At 40.6% G+C, this 15,818-nt stretch overlaps 2 protein-coding genes across 2 annotated transcripts in view; one reads left to right on the top strand and one right to left on the bottom strand.

The window, feature by feature from the left end:
* The window catches only part of LOC145895977 (uncharacterized), a 47,412-nt gene that overhangs the window by 21,019 nt on the left and 10,575 nt on the right, over positions 1-15,818 (top strand). The window lies entirely within an intron of this gene.
* On the bottom strand, positions 4,088-6,994 carry LOC145894596 (uncharacterized). Its single transcript, XM_082983214.1, has 8 exons — positions 6,962-6,994; positions 6,833-6,883; positions 6,435-6,558; positions 5,546-5,654; positions 5,220-5,362; positions 4,964-5,077; positions 4,740-4,871; positions 4,088-4,353 (listed from the first exon to the last, which is right to left on the bottom strand). Exons 1-8 carry the CDS (start codon positions 6,992-6,994, stop codon positions 4,088-4,090), a joined length of 972 nt encoding a protein of 323 aa, XP_082839340.1.

The raw sequence follows: 15,818 nt of genomic DNA, 5'->3' as shown, positions 1-15,818 counted from the left end.
TACAATGGTTTTGTTGACCATATTCCGACTGTATGCTGTGAAAAACGTAAGTGAAACAATTGTATTTGGTTACGTCAGCTATTGCCAACTTCGTTGAATCGGTGACGGCCCTTTCCAAAATTTTATGACAACTTTCTTTTTGGAAATCTTTTATCTCCGTGAACTTATTTATTATCACTCTCACAGCTATCGCTAGATTCTAAGCCTGACATGAGAAACGAAACTGCAACGAATATTGTTAAAATGACACAGTTTTGCTCAGTTTGGGATTTACAGGGTAGAGAAAGAAGAAACAATTTCCAGTCCGATGAGATTCGAACTGACAACTACATTCCCCGTCCCTCGATTTGAAACGAACGCCGAACTTGCAAACTTATTGTTTTTAATGAAAACACGTCAATGTTCTCTTTTGTTTCAGCCACTCGATGCATCCTTGAAACCGGAATTGAAAACTTTCATCCTTACCATTATCCTCTCCTGGGCATTCTCGTTTACAATTGCTTTTATTCCACTCACAACTCAACTTCAACATTTGTTTGAAACCAAAGCTTGGATGAATGAGAATCCGTTTTTTGACAACGTTGCAGTCGACTTTTCTGGTAAGAAATTGTCGTTGATTTTAGTGGTGAAACCAGTTTCGAATGACACTAGCGCTGCGTATACAGGCATGAATAACTTCATGGATCGATTTGTAACTTTCCAACACAACTTCACAAGCAACGATTCCCAAGCACTCAACACTGCCCTCATGCGAGTAAATGATGCTAATTCCTGGATTGATTTTATGGATATTCTTGAGGATTACAATTCCGCAAAGCTATTTGATATTTCTGGATATTTAGGGTTCGTTTTTATTCGCGCAAAATCTTCAATTTTATCGCCACAAAATTGTTTATGTGTAGATATTACAGCAGCAGCAGCGTTTGCATCAGCAAACTGTATGTAACGACCAACGACAAGGCATGGGGATATTCAATCGCCATCATTACTCTTAACTTCCTGGCCTTCATGTTTGTGTCAATTACGTATTTTTGGATTTACAAGAAGACAACTGCCAGTGCCAGGCAAGTGAACGAGAGACCAAGGGATGGAAGGGCTGCAAAACAAAGCAAAGGTAAGCATATTCGTATTGGCAGACATATTATTCCATTAATGCTGTTTGTTTCGGCAGAAATGCAAAAGAAAATCCTCCGACTGATAATTACCGATTTTCTCTGCTGGGTTCCAATTTCCATCATGGCATTTGTTAACTTCGGTGGAGTCCCTATGCCTCCAGTGTTGTACGCTGTGTCAGCAATTATCCTGCTCCCCATCAACAGCTCTCTAAATCCCCTCATCTACTCCAACGCACCGAAACTGCTTTATGATAGAGTCTGGGATGGCCTGAAGGCCGTTTTTAGACGTCAGCAACAGGAAAATGTGGTTGTGGTTGCTAACCGAGAAAACTTACATGTGGTTGAAACAGAAACCACTCTGTAAATAAACCTTGCATTCAGTTTTGTGCAAAAAAAAATACTTTTTCTGACATCGAATGGACAAAACCGATTCATTTTTTGTCCTTCCATGTGTAGAATTATATTTGTGATGGCAGAGTAATTCGAACACAGAATTGATATTTCAAATGACATCTTTCTGTTTCAACATCTCTCAAGTGTGACGAAGTAACATCATAGACGCCAGATCTAGTCTGCTCAAACCGTTTGGTGGTTTCCTTGTCTCTATTAATGCCCGGTCATGCTTTTTGGTTGTATTTAGTGAGTCATCATTTTATGTACCATGGTATGAGTTACTTGATGAGTTGGTTGGACTCGTCGACCACGTTCACACGTCATCCAACACATGGACACTCTTATTATGTGAGAGTGTTGGAACGCTTGACATCAACTTGGGTAGAATCATTTTGGATATCACAATCATGCGGGGATTCCCCTTGCTTCCAGTGACTTCCCCACCTTATTTTGTTTTCTATCGAATTGGAGGAAACATTTGAGTGCATTTGTGGCGTGTAAAGTACCAACCATCGTATATGAGATGAAATATGATGAAGTTGGAACATAATGGGGATGAAATCAGTGTGTTTAACAACGGATATGAACTTATCGTGTTGCTGGATGATCGATCACTTGTAAATATGATGTTATGATGTTGAAAAATTTCACCAAAAAAAGTTAAAAACACCCCCTCAAAATCCCCTCTCACACGCCTTGTACATAAACCTGTGTATCATTGTTGACATTGACAAGTATGTTTTTATGCAAACAAGTTGTTGTAAAATTCTTGGCAGTAAGAATTGACGTTTTATCGTTTACGTTGCATCAAACCTGCAGCAACAAGATTTTTTGTTTGAAGTTATTTCTTCTTGCCATCAATTACCGTTTGGTTCACACTAGCGGCTGGTTTTATACCTTTAAAATTTGTTCATTAAAAAATATTCAAACTTTCACCAAAATATAACAATCGTTTTGTCAAATGTTTGTTGATCGTCAATATTTTGTGCCACTTATCGTCGTCATCAATAAACCCAGTGTTGAGAGAGTAAAAGTTTGTGCATTCTTAAACTTTATAATGTAGAAGTTACAACCGTACGTGGTGAGGATGTAAGGGAATCTGAATCCATTCATCACTTGTATCGCCTGAATTCCGCCTCCATCGACGCCACATGAAGTAATGAACATCCGTTTTGGAAATAATGAGATTGTTAAAATCAATTGGAAACTCGATCTATATCCTGATCGAAATTATTGGCCAGGATAACCGCCGAAATTCGCGCCAAAGAATTTTTTGCGAAACGGAATCCTCGAATTATTGGAACCCGTTGTGGTGAAAAAATAACAATATAATCTAGAATATAAATAAACAAAAAACAGTGAGTTTAAGATCAAATGTTTAACCTGCGGAATCCTAGTTTAATGAAACTATGTGTGGTCAAGGTAGCCAATGTGTCTGGCTGCGTCCATTCTTTGTGGTCAGACATTTTTATGAAGAACATTGAAAATATTTTTGAGCAATAAAGGTTAACATCTCTTGGCGTAATGTTTATGTGTAATAGTAACATATGTATCAAAGACAGCTTTCTAATAAAGGCAAATATATTGCGTTGTGAAAAGGACAGTCAGTACACTATTAGAATGAATCCAATATACGTTAAAATGCTTGTGTTGGAACCAATAATGATTGGAGTGAGATGCGGTTACGCCACTGTTGCGAGGAATTTAATTCTCATCCGTTCAGCTTGCTGCCTGATGACTACTTGCCCGTAAAACCAGACGAAGACTTCAACATTATGTTGACTATTTTACTGGTTAAAGAGATGTCAGTGTCCTGGTAATAGTTTTATATGTGGCTGTGGAAGTGTAGCAAAAAGTTATAGATCACAATCTACAGTCGTCTTAAAAGCTATAAAGTTCCAGCACAAAACACAACATTTGCATGAAAATTTTGGAAACTTTTAAGTTGACCCATAAACTTTGCTAATGAATTAAGTCCTACCCCATAAATATCAAAGTCTCTTATTTCACCACAAAGATAGTATTGAAGCGAAGGCAATAACGACTTGGCAATGTAATCTTTCATTAAAGACGGTTGCCGGCAAAATGTTGTTGGCTATTAATGGTGGCGAAATGTTAAACGTCACTAAAAATATTGTTTTAGAATCAATACCTTTATGTGAGGGGGTTCCATCAGTATCTGCCTGCAATGTCCTTACAAAACATCAAAAATTAGAACAATATTCTTGTTGAATGGATTCTGTTTATTTAATTTGTGTTGTTACAAAGATTAGATCAAGCTTCGATGAACATTTTTGACCTATGTTGTGCTAATATTGACAAATGTCATCCGTTTCTGTACAAATCCAAATTTGGTGGCCGTTCCGTTTATCCGAGAGTCTTTGTCTTAAAATATATTTTTTTTATGAATTTTTCCACCCGAAGACTGTCCATACATATGTGCAGAAGAACCATAATTACCATTAGGAGCTGCAGGCAGGTGTAAACGGTCAACAGCTGCACTGATGAGTCCTTGCAGGTCGAAACAGTGTGTACACCTGTCTACTGCTCTCTCTTCCTCATATGTTCGTGTTGCCTAGTTACATATTATTAACTGCAGGAAGTTTAAAATCGTGGAGAAATGTGTTGAATAATCGTAACCTCAGCCCGCATTCATGTGGAATGTTGTAGTCATGGTCACAAATTTGCCGATATTCGTCCAACACTGTGTGAGGTGGGCAGTCGTAGACGTAGGGACCTCCCGAAACTGTGCACGTGTAGTACGTGGTGCACTCGTACATGTACTTTCCAGGCGCCAAGCTCTCCATGCACAAATGTGGTTGTAAAAATGTTAAAAATCCGAGATCTTTATGTGACACAGATGCTTAAATTTTTGCATATAATGGACATTTGGATAAAACAGGGATTTGATCTTTGGCAAACTCGGCTTCGTTTTGTCTGTAAAGATTCGTCAAGCCTTACAATAATCTTCCTGTAGTGAAACTTTTAGTTTAAGTTGACAGTTTTCATAAAGAGTCTTTGTATGTAACCACTATCTGAGAATTATGTACTTAATTATTTAATATGAACAGAATAGCCAATACAGTGCTCGAAAACTTCATGTAAACGTTTCGATTGTTTCTACAACCATTATCAAGTACTTAATTATGTTCAGTAAATCATATAACTACCATCACTAACCTGGTCACTAAGAAGGACCACTTCAAATTGGTGTTATAGTAGTGGTTGCACTAGTGGTTGTTGTGCTTGTGGATATACTGGTCGTAGTACTGGTTGTGGTGCTTGTGGATATACTAGTCGTAGTACTGGTTGTGGTGCTTGTGGATATATTGGTCGTAGTACTGGTTGTGGTGGTCGCCGGAACTTCATTTACCTCAGTGGTCGTAGTCGATTGCGGGTTCTGGATTAAAACGTAGTTTTTGTGTCAACCCGCGTTTGAACTGATTGAAAGTCACTCATCCAGTTTGGAGGAGCAAGAGTTGGTCCCGTTCCTATGGCAACGTCCGTAGAACTCTGGAGTCCGCATCCCAGACAGCATTCGCCCACCCCATCACAAGCCCAGGAGTTACCTTCAAGGAGACATATAGAAAATAGTTTGTCACTGACATTCGTTTTCGTTTAGTTTTCTCTTATATTTGGTTCGGTTTTAACCGAATGAGGCGAGATTTTATAAAGCGAATATTTTCGTATTGGCGGAGGTCGGCATCGCACCGGCGTGGTATCTCCACTGGAGTACGCACTGGTCACAGGTCAAACCAGTAGGAAGTTTGACCTTGATGTTAAAGATCCAAGGACATCCCCCTCCTGTGGTGACGTTATGCCGGGTTCCCCCACCAACCAACTCCAACAAGTTTCTGACAAAGAAATAAAATTTTAAGATAAACTTATGCAAACTGAAAACCTAGCAATAAATTTGCTTCTGTAGTTTGGTTTCTGCGTTTGCTTCCAAATGTGATGAGGTTGTAGATGCAAAAAAAGGTTGGCCCATAACCTTTCGAAATGCTAGTTTCTTATGTGTTGAAAACAACGTTTATTACGTAATGAGACAATCGTTCCTGGCTGGAACCTCTGGTTGGTTCCACTCGCACAAACGAAACTCGAAAAATCCAAGATTGTGGGCCGTCAATTCCATTGTGATGTCAATCTCTGAGTCTACGAAAACAAGAATTATTTCTGTCCAAATTCACAGCAGACTTACTATGAAAAGTACGCCTTGGTTAAAATGCATCATTTTCCTTTATCACCATTTGTGTTTTTATGTACTTTAAATCAGATTGGCTATTCTAAACAAAACTTTAACTAGCAAAAAAGTAGAAAATCCAATCTGCATTGAGGCACTGAAAACAAATTCGAATGCCGATGTGGTTTGTAGAAAGAAACGAGACTTAAATTGTAAAAGCCATTCAGCCAATAATGTTTTTTATAGTGACTTTGTCAGGGATCGCCAATCGAGTTTAAAATAAATAAAAACAGATATGTTTGTGGGTATATAAAAACGTTTATAAAAAGCGTAGATCTCCCATTTACGACTTGGATTGGTTTTGGAATTGAAGCGTTAAAATTCTTTTATTTTTTTATTTTTATTTACATTTTAATCTTTAAAACCGTTCTAATCCATCTGGTATGGTGCCTGTAAATGTTATCTTTACACCCGGGAGCCAACCGCTGATGCAACAACGTTTTTCGTTGCTACCGTTCAACTGCTGCTATGCTGGTGTGTTTTTCATTTGGTGTGGTACAGGATGGCGGTCTGGAGGTTAAGTGTTTGCATGTTAGTCTTGATGTGTGCTATTGATGCTAATCACTACGATTACTCTTGTTGTTTTTAGAATACTGAGGATGCCGCATAGGCGAAATATATATATTCAAAAAAAAACTTCTTGGTTGGATGATTAAGTAGAAATCTAGGACAGTCCTAGTTATCACTGTTTGTGGGTAGGTACTGAAGTACAATGATGCCCTTCCCGTACTTTCCGCCTGCTTCATTCTCACGAACTCCATACCAGGAATCACCGCAAATTCCGCATTTTCCTCCCAAATTCTGTTGGTACTGTTAAAGCATGTAATTGTTAACACGCGAGAAAATATAATACGATGTCAAACACCTGTCTGTGTTTTCTGGGATCCAAATCGAACCAACCAATAAAACAACCTGGTAAAATTAAACAATGCAAAACAAATTTTACGAAGCGCCGAAGAATGGTTTCCAATTCACTGGGTCCTAAACTAAAATGGGTAAATCCAAACATAACGACCGAAACCTAATTTGTTTTGTCAGAAGAGCTAATTGAGTTGATTGAACACCTAAAGTTACATTAAGTAACCTGGAACCCTCCGCAGAACAACTGATTGTCGCTCCAATTCTCCTCAACAAACTACAAGTAAGGTTTGATGTGGTCATCGTCTGGATATCTTCACAAAGTCAGACGACCATGTGATTCCACACAACACACAGGATAGGCAACGACGTAGATCACTAAAAACATTGAATTTATTGAGTGATGCAACTGCGGTGGAGAATTTCGTCTCTCTGACTATAACGGGTGCAAGTTGAAACAAAACGTATTAAAATAAGAATGCCTCTAAACAAGTAAACAATTTCAATATCATGTCATTCCTTTTCCTACCAAAAGAACATAGCTACTTATACCATATGTGTATGTGATGCAGACCTATTATAGGATATATACATAAATATAATAAATGTTTTATTAACTATTTAAAGTTACGAAACACATCGTAGGTAATTTTTGCCTCTAAGAATCATCTTTGCGCTCTTTGAAGATCCGCCAGGAGACTTGCTGCCAACTAACTCTGGATTAAAACCTTTGAAACTGGGCATACATAAGAAAAACATACGTTCCTATCAAAGTAATAACCACGTTGTTAAAGCTTGACGACATTGTTTCCAACCTATGCACGTTCCAGTCCACAGGAAAACACATCCTAACCATCATTACATGTTTCGCTCGTCTACGAATTTAAAGCGTTTATTAAACGGTTTATAGACGACCGCGGTTCCGTAAACGCGGGTCGTAAAAACCAGTAAACCCACCAGAACGACTGTTTTCTTTTCTACCTGTGTTCCCATTGTTTTGTAACAATGGAAACCTTTCACAGGATTGTTTATTATAAGAAGGATGCCTTTGTTGTTTCGCACCAAAAGTTTACAAAAGTATTCAATACCTAAAACAAGCTGAGGCGCAGTTTGCGCTAAAGAAGATCACAGCAGAAGAAACAAAGTACTTTCACGTGGTTTCGGCCTTGGACCAGGCCACAGCAGCGCAACTTATTGACTTGCTTGAACGATCGCCTGCCGAAAACAAGTTTGAAGCCATTCGAAGGCGCTTGCTGCAATCATTTGCTGTTTCCCCACAAGAACGTGCAGCTCGTCTCCTGAACATGCCACCGTTAGGTGACAAGAAGCCGTCGGTTTTAATGGACGAAATGCTTGCTTTGCTAGGTGACCACCACGCTTGCTTTCTTTTCCATCATTTGTTCCTACAGCACGTGCCGGAAGATATTAGGGTGGTTTTTGGCCCGTGAGGATACTGCAGATCCGCGGCAGCTTGCCCAACGGGCGGATTTATTGTGGTTTTCTCGCAATAACAGCGCGGAATTTGCTGTCAGCAAGGAGCAAAGCACTCGGTCAGCTCCACACCGCACTGCGAAGCCCTCCAGCATGTATTTTTATCACTGGCGCAGGAGCAGACGCGCGCCAATGCTGCCCTCCGTGCACTTATCAGGGAAACGACAACGCCGGTTGCCGGTAATGGCTCGGGCAACCGGCGTCTCTTCAAGCCTGTTCTTTCTTTGGGACAAGGTTTCCGGCCGCAACTTTTTGGTTGACACTGGTGCTGAAGTCAGCGCACTTCCCCCCACTGGCTTCGAACGTCGCACCACACAAGGGTTCCGTTCTCAAGGCCGCTAATGGAAGCTCCATAGCCACTTACGGCTACAAAGTTGTTCAACTGCACATCCCCTCTGGTGTTTACAAATGGAAGTTCGTGTTTGCCGATGTCTCACGTCCACTGCTCGGTGCTGACTTTCTCCGCGCTAATCGCCTGTTTTTCAACGTTGTCAGGAAACGTCTTGTTCACTTAGAGGTGTTCGCGAGCTACCCCTTGAAAACGTCTCTACAACAACCGCCACAACTTCGAACTCTCAATTCCGTGCTTTGCCCTACGAGAAGTTGCTGGAGAAGTTTCCAAAGGTAAAAACACCTAGATTTAGTGATTCCTTGCCTAAGCACGGTGTTCAGCACCACATTGTAACTGATGGGCGCCCTGTACATTGCCGAGTCAGGCGCCTCTCACTTGAAAAGTTAGTGTTGGCTAAAGCCGAGTTTCAAAAACTGCTGGATTTAGGCATAGTGCGCCGATCGGCCAGTCCTTGGGCATCCTCTCTCCACATGGTTAAAAAGCTTCCGGTGGCTGGCGCCCTTGCGACGATTATCTTCGCCTTAACGACGCCACACAGGCCGATCGTTATTCCATACCGCATATCCATGATCTCACCGCGCGTTTCGCGGGTTGTTCCATTTTTTCGAAGATAGACTTGGTACGTGGTTATCACCAGGTTCCCGTGGCTGAAGCTGACATTCCGAAGACAGCTGTAATCACGCCATTTGGCCTTTTTGAGTTTCTTCGAACCCCGTTTGGATTGAAGAATGCGGCTCAAACTTTCCAACGGCTCATGGACGCCATTTGTCAAGATTTGGATTTTATTTATGTCTATCTCGACGACATTCTTGTCGCAAGTCCAACACATGCAGCCCACATGGAACATCTCAAACAGCTTTTCCAACGGCTTTCGGACCACGATCTCGTCGTCAACTTACAAAAGTGCGAGTTTGGCAAAAGCAGCATCAAGTTTCTTGGGCATTTCGTCGACCAATGCGGCATCAAACCCTTGCCCAGCAAAGTTGACGCGGTGAAGAACTTCCCTGTGCCGACCACCATCAAAGGTTTACAGGAGTTTTCATGGATGGTCAATTTCTACCACAGGTTCGTGACCAATATTGCCAATATTATGAAACCGCTCTATGGTACTTTAGCGGGCAAACCTAAACAACTGGTGTGGTCGGTCGACCTGCAGCGGGCTTTCGATAGGCTAAATACGCTCTCGCCAATGCTACGCTTTTGCATCATCCACAGTGGCAAGCCTGCATCGCGCTCACGACAGATGCCCCTGCGACCGCTGTGGGTGCAATCCTTGAACAATTTTCCGACGGTCATTGGGCCCCACTTGCTTTCTTCAGCCGTCAGTTGAGAAAGCCGGAAACAAAGTACAGCGCCTTTGACCGCGAGCTTCTTGCGCTGCATCTGGCTATCAGGCACTTCCGCTATTTTCTGGAAGGGCGCAAGTTTACTGCGTACACCGACCACAAACCCCTTACTTTCGCATTCAGGAAGGCTGCCGACCCTTGGTATGCTCGCCAACAGCGTCAACTTTCTTCTGTTTCAGAGTTCACTATACCGATGTCCGGCACATTAGCGGCAAGTCGAATGCTGTCGCGGACGCACTTTCCAGGTCTCTCTTGAGTGCCCTACGTGTGCCTCTATTCGACCTTGATTGCGAGCCTCTGGCACGCGCGCAACAAACCGATGAAGTGCAGTCTTATCGCACAGCAATTACCGGGTTGCGTCTGCAAGATGTCCCGGTTGGCAATTCAGGAACCACGCTGCTGTGTGACACATCCCTTGGAAGACCTCGGCCCGTCGTTCCCTCGTCCTGGCAAAAGAAGGTGTTCGATGCCGTTCACGGATTGTCCCACCCGTCCATTCGCACTACGAAGAACCTTGTTGCCTCCAAATTTGTTTGGCATGGGTTAAAGAAGCAAGTAGCGTTGTGGGCCAAGCAATGTGAAGCTTGCCAGCGCGCCAAGGTTCAGCAGCACGTTCGGGCTCCACTTGCCGAGTACCGCCCTCCGATATCTCGTTTTAAACACATAAACATCGACATCGCTTGTCCTCTTCCACTTTGTCGAGGTCAAAGGTATTTATTAACTGTGGTCGACCGCTTCACCCGATGGCCGGAAGCGATACCAGTCGATGACGCCACCACCATCACTTGTGCACGTGCTTTCGTTTTTCATTGGGTTGCGAGGTTCGGCATTCCCAGTCACGTATCGTCAGATCGTGGCCCTCAGTTCACGTCCGAACTGTGGACAACCATTGGTCAACTGCTCGGTATCTGTCTTCACCGGACGACAGCTTTTCACCCACAAGCGAACGGCTTGTTGGAGCCATTTCATCGCCATTTAAAGAGCGCGTTGATGGCGCGTCTAACTGACTCCAATTGGTTGGACGAGTTACCGTGGGTGTTACTTGGTGTTCGTACCGCACCCAAAGATGACCTGCAGGCCTCTTTCGCGGAGATTGTTTACGGTACCAGTTCCCGCAGTTGCTGTACCCCAGCGAGAGGCAGACCAAGGTGCAATGTACGGCCACCGCAACGCTATTTAGTGTGACACTTGCCCCCTTCTGGAGGGGGTCCTGTGGCGACCGAACTGTAGTGTTCGCCTGTGCATTGAAGCGTGCTATTGCCCTTTTCCCGTGTCGCAATTGCCGCCTTATATACACGTGTTTCGCCCCTTTCTAACTCTCGCAATAATACATCAATCGGCTTTACTACGACAGAAACTGTTTTCGGTCAAAAAATGCGAAAACTTACGCTATTTTGACAGTGATCCAAATATCTTTGCAGAGTTTGATATTTTATTAGTTCAGCGATAATACCATAAAAGGATTTTAAAATGTTCAATGGCAGAAACCGTTAAGAGAAGTTTTGTAAAAGCCGTCTGGTATCAACAGGAAAAGGGGTTAAACTTTACGCAGAGTGGGCGGCTTTACGCTGGCAGCAAAATTTATCAAAGCAGTCGTTAAATTTAATGATCGGTAAAACTTTATGTTTTTCTGGTGTGCTGGATATAAACCTACTTTGGGTTGTTGACAAACTGGACCCTGAGGAAGTTATGTTTAATTGTGCCGAAAAGACAGAATAACAAAATAAAAACGAAAAACTTACAAAGTCATTTAAACGCAGCAATTCAATTTTCTCATTTCTACTGAAATCTTAACTCCCAATAACTTCAACCTTTCCTCGCTTTTCAAATAACGCGAGTTGAATAAAACACATACCTTCGTTCCTCTCATCCACCTTAATACCAAGGTAAACATCGTACCTACGTCACGAGAAGATATGACGTCATGTTATGCCGTGCCATGTAACATACCGTGTGTCGCCTGTTAAGGACATACCGCTGTTGTAGTAATTCGCGACCTACACATCACGTGATTATTGTAGCCAATGAGAACAGAGTAATACTGGAAGTATTTGGATAAAAAGATACTGTCGCATTTTGAACAGATCCACATGCAGTTTGTAAAGAAAGTGGAGCTAAACTTGTTTCGATTATATTTAGTGACATAAAATATAACACAAATATGAAGAGACAAACGCTCAAGGTCCACATGCAATGACACCTACAGTGACGACATGGGGTTGGTTGTTTTCATAAAGATCTCCAACATTAAAAACCTTCAATTGACAAATGATGAGGAAAACCTTTTCAACGTTAGTAATGGTTGGGAATTTTTAATAAATCTGATAACTCATTTGACACAACGACATCTTTGCCAGGATGTTGACCAGACGTAGGCAAGAAAATGGCCAAGGAAATGCCAGTTATGAATGTCAGTGGTAAAAAAACACAGAATTCGGAATATACCTATAATCATGTAGTAGGATGAGGACAATTTTCACGTTAGTACTGCTTCGGTTCTTTCAAAGTACATATATGCACACAACGACCTTTTGTTATGCCAGGATGTTTTTTAAACGTGGCCAATAAAATAGGTGCAAAATATGGCATAAAATTCGATCGCCATCAAATAGTTTAGATGGTTTTTATCAGCGTGCGTTGAGTTAAACATATGTCCATTGATATTGAAAGCGATTTATTTTGTCAAATATGGACAATATTCTGCACGATTACATTTTAACTGAATCATGTAAGTGAATCAAATCATGTAAGTGAATCATGAAATCATCACGAAATGCTTACAAATGAAATCATTTCTATTTTTTACTCTAACTACGCCAATGAACAACAAATACGAAACATAAAATGTCATGGGTCCATGAAACCATTTATGGAATAAGTCCGATTGTCGCGGAAAAATCCAAGTTTAAATTGTAGGGAAATAAACATGAATTCTAACCCCAAGTTCAGTCCCACAAAGGAAAAAATGCATGCATATCTTTGTTAATTACCTTCTGTTCTTTTGTTAGGTTATGGCCAATATACACACAAAAAGTCGATGACTGGTCGGTAATATGGCTATGTTTTCCCGTTCGATGTATGCGAATAAATAAAAATTCCAAGACAACGTGTCAACAATTTATCGACACACGAGAAGCGCAGAGCAAGAAGCTGTCAATCAACTTGCATCCATGATTGCAACGTCATGATTATGGAAATATTTAAATGCTGAGCAGGAAATCAGTTGTCACGCTGTTAAAGACGAACACTGAGCGTTAAAAAACAAAAATCTGCGGGAAGCAAGGTAAGATCTTCCCCTAGGTTGAAATTATACACTGCCTATATTCCTTAACTTTATACGATGCATGTTTCGAAACAAAAGAAGTCAACACAGTTGTTTTACAACATTCACTTTTAATCCGCGCCACCACAAAACAATTTGCCTTTTCAGGGAATTTTCTTCATAAACTTTCATAATATGATAAGCAATGTGGAGCCAATAATATGAATTTGTGCATAAGTCTGCAGTCTGCAGCTTGTCTGCAGCTTATACAGAAATTTCATAATATGATCTGTTATTTTCAATTTTAAACCGAAATTGTCGCAGGGTGGTGAAAGGATTTTATTTCATCAAAACCGAGGAAATTTGATGGTGAGTTGACCATAAACATCCCCACGCATAATTATCATTGCTTTTCTTTTTAAATTAGTTGGAAAAAACACATGTGTTTTAAGTTATTGCTTGTTGAGTCTTAGTATATTAAATATTATAACACCGGAGCATATGAGTGAGGTTTGTAGCGGTTGGGATGTTTAAGTGTGTAAATATATAGACTGCATGAACCGAGGAAATCCTTTTCAACGTTTGTCATAATTTGGATTTTTTTGACACAATGACGTTTGTTTCACAGGATGTCTTTGAGACGTGTGAAAGACAGTGGATTAGAAACTGTCAGTTTTAAATGTCAGAATATAAAGGAAGAATGCTTATAATCCATATATTAGTGCGGCAATATGTGGATATGTTTAATTGCCGCCTAGGGTGCGGATTTAAACCTATAGGAAGTAGAAAGGTTGCTTAAATAGAAACTAGGCTTCTCTCTTCAGTGAAATAAATATATTCATTTTGATTTCCGTTTCTATAAAACGTCTACAAATATTTTTGTTGCAGAGTTAGGATATTTTACTGTGATTTAGGCCAGCTTATTTGCAAACAAACTTTTCAATCTTATACAGGTATGGGTAGATTGGCTGCAATAAATCTATGTCAACAAACATTATATCATAAATTCGTTGGCCTTGTAGAAGTCGTTGGTTGATCAGAGGGTGGATTTAAAACGGATCAGGGCGGGATCTGTCGTGTTGACCACGGACCAAAAATGGGAGCAAGGTTTGTAAGCTATTTAAATTATCTCCAAGTTAACAAATAGCCACATGTTTCTCGGAAAAACCGTAAATAGGTAAACATTTTACGCGATAATAATGAAAATAAATATTCTCCCGGGTCAAACCAAGCGCGGACATTTTTAATTATTTAATGTTGTTATTTCTCTGCAAAGTCTTATCATGGCTGGGACTAGGGTTTGTTGAGTCAGGTTAAACTCGGCCTAGCATGTGAATCAAAGTGAATAATTAATTTGTCTCATAAACTTGCCCGGTGTCTCACGCTTTACCAGTCGCACTGTGACTGCGGGACGAAATTTTTAGTCCGTTAATATCGCGCAAAAAATGTGCCAGGTCACTATCTGACATCTGGTTATAAACGGTCGCTTACAATATTTGCCGGGCCTTGGTATGCACTGGAAACCCAACGGATCGGCTGGAGTAAACTAAGCGTGGTTTGAAGCATTTATATCAGACATATGGTTGAATCAGTGTGGTGATTAAACTTTTGTTTTGCCAAAAATGACAATAAAACTCTTTCAATGTAAGTTTCATCAAAAAATATGAATGGTTCAGTGAGCTGTCGAGATATGACGAAAACTACTGAATATTTATTCTAAGCGTTTGAGCAACAAGCGGATGAGAATAAAAACAAAAAACAAAAAGTGACGACAGTTTATATAAAAGCCATTTTGGAGGTTACCAGTTAACTTAAATAACGTTGCAGTGTTTCTTGGACATAAAGTTTATAAAACTCCACTAAAATCCATGATGACGTCATTCCCCCGAGTTAGAGAAATATATTATTGTAAGATATAAACTCTTTGTGTTTTTATCAGGTATTGGTTGAAGGTGGTTGGAATCCTGCTCTCTTTCATCACAATTGCTTCAGCAGGGTATGAACTTGGCGATCGTAAGTATTTTGTTACAAATCATAAACTCCCAATTAATTGAATGTATTGGTTAGTTTTACAGATTTTGATGGATTTCAAATCGATTTACGTTCATGTGTTTTGTGCAGATTTCACTTGCGATGATGGGATAAAGGTGCCTGCTGCGTGGTTTTGTGATGGTTCTAGCTCCCAATGCTTGGACAGAAGTGATGAGAAACCGCCCATCTTTTTCACTCAAAACCCCACCGGTCCTTACATAAGGTGAAAGCACTTAAATATGTTCCCTACATTCGTTGTATTAGTGTTGACCAGCCAATAGACGATGTTATCAGGGTTTGACTTTACTTGAAATAACCAATTTTGAACAGTTTATAATAAAGTCAGGTCAAATATGACAGTTTTAGAACCCCACGCATTCAAAAGTGTTTTTACTTTAATATTTCAAGGGATTATTGATTACGAAACACTCACACGTAACAATAATGTTGTTGAGGTAAGAATTGGCCAGTGGGAGGCGAAAAGAGTGAATCTAAGATAAGTAAAGGTTTATATTAGGGATGCACCGAAAGTTCGGTTTGCCGAATTTATTCGGCCGAAACTAAAGTTTTTATAATTATTCGGTTTCGGCCAAATAAAAAAAATGCTGCTAGTTTTTGTTGCCAGGCATCCTAATTAATCGGAATTGCTCTTCTGGCACTTAGTTTCTAAAGTATTTATTTAAAACCGACGTTTCGTCTGCCATTCGGCGAGACTTCCTCAGGGTTATGT

The sequence above is a fragment of the Ascidia mentula genome, chromosome 3 (assembly GCF_947561715.1).
Source record: "Ascidia mentula chromosome 3, kaAscMent1.1, whole genome shotgun sequence".
Classification (NCBI taxonomy): Eukaryota; Metazoa; Chordata; class Ascidiacea; order Phlebobranchia; family Ascidiidae; genus Ascidia; species Ascidia mentula.
This window is presented reverse-complemented; position numbering and strand designations above follow the sequence as displayed.

Excerpts from the sequence above, each read along its gene's own strand:
- LOC145894596 (XM_082983214.1), bottom strand. The coding sequence starts at position 6,994 with ATGTTTTTAGTGATCTACGTCGTTGCCTATCCT. Across the intron at positions 5,655-6,434 it reads TCAGTACCTACCCACAAACA|AGATTGACATCACAATGGAA; the intron begins GTGATAACTAGG and ends TCGTAGACTCAG. Across the intron at positions 4,354-4,739 it reads CACAAGCACAACAACCACTA|ATCTCGGATTTTTAACATTT; the intron begins GTGCAACCACTA and ends TGTCACATAAAG.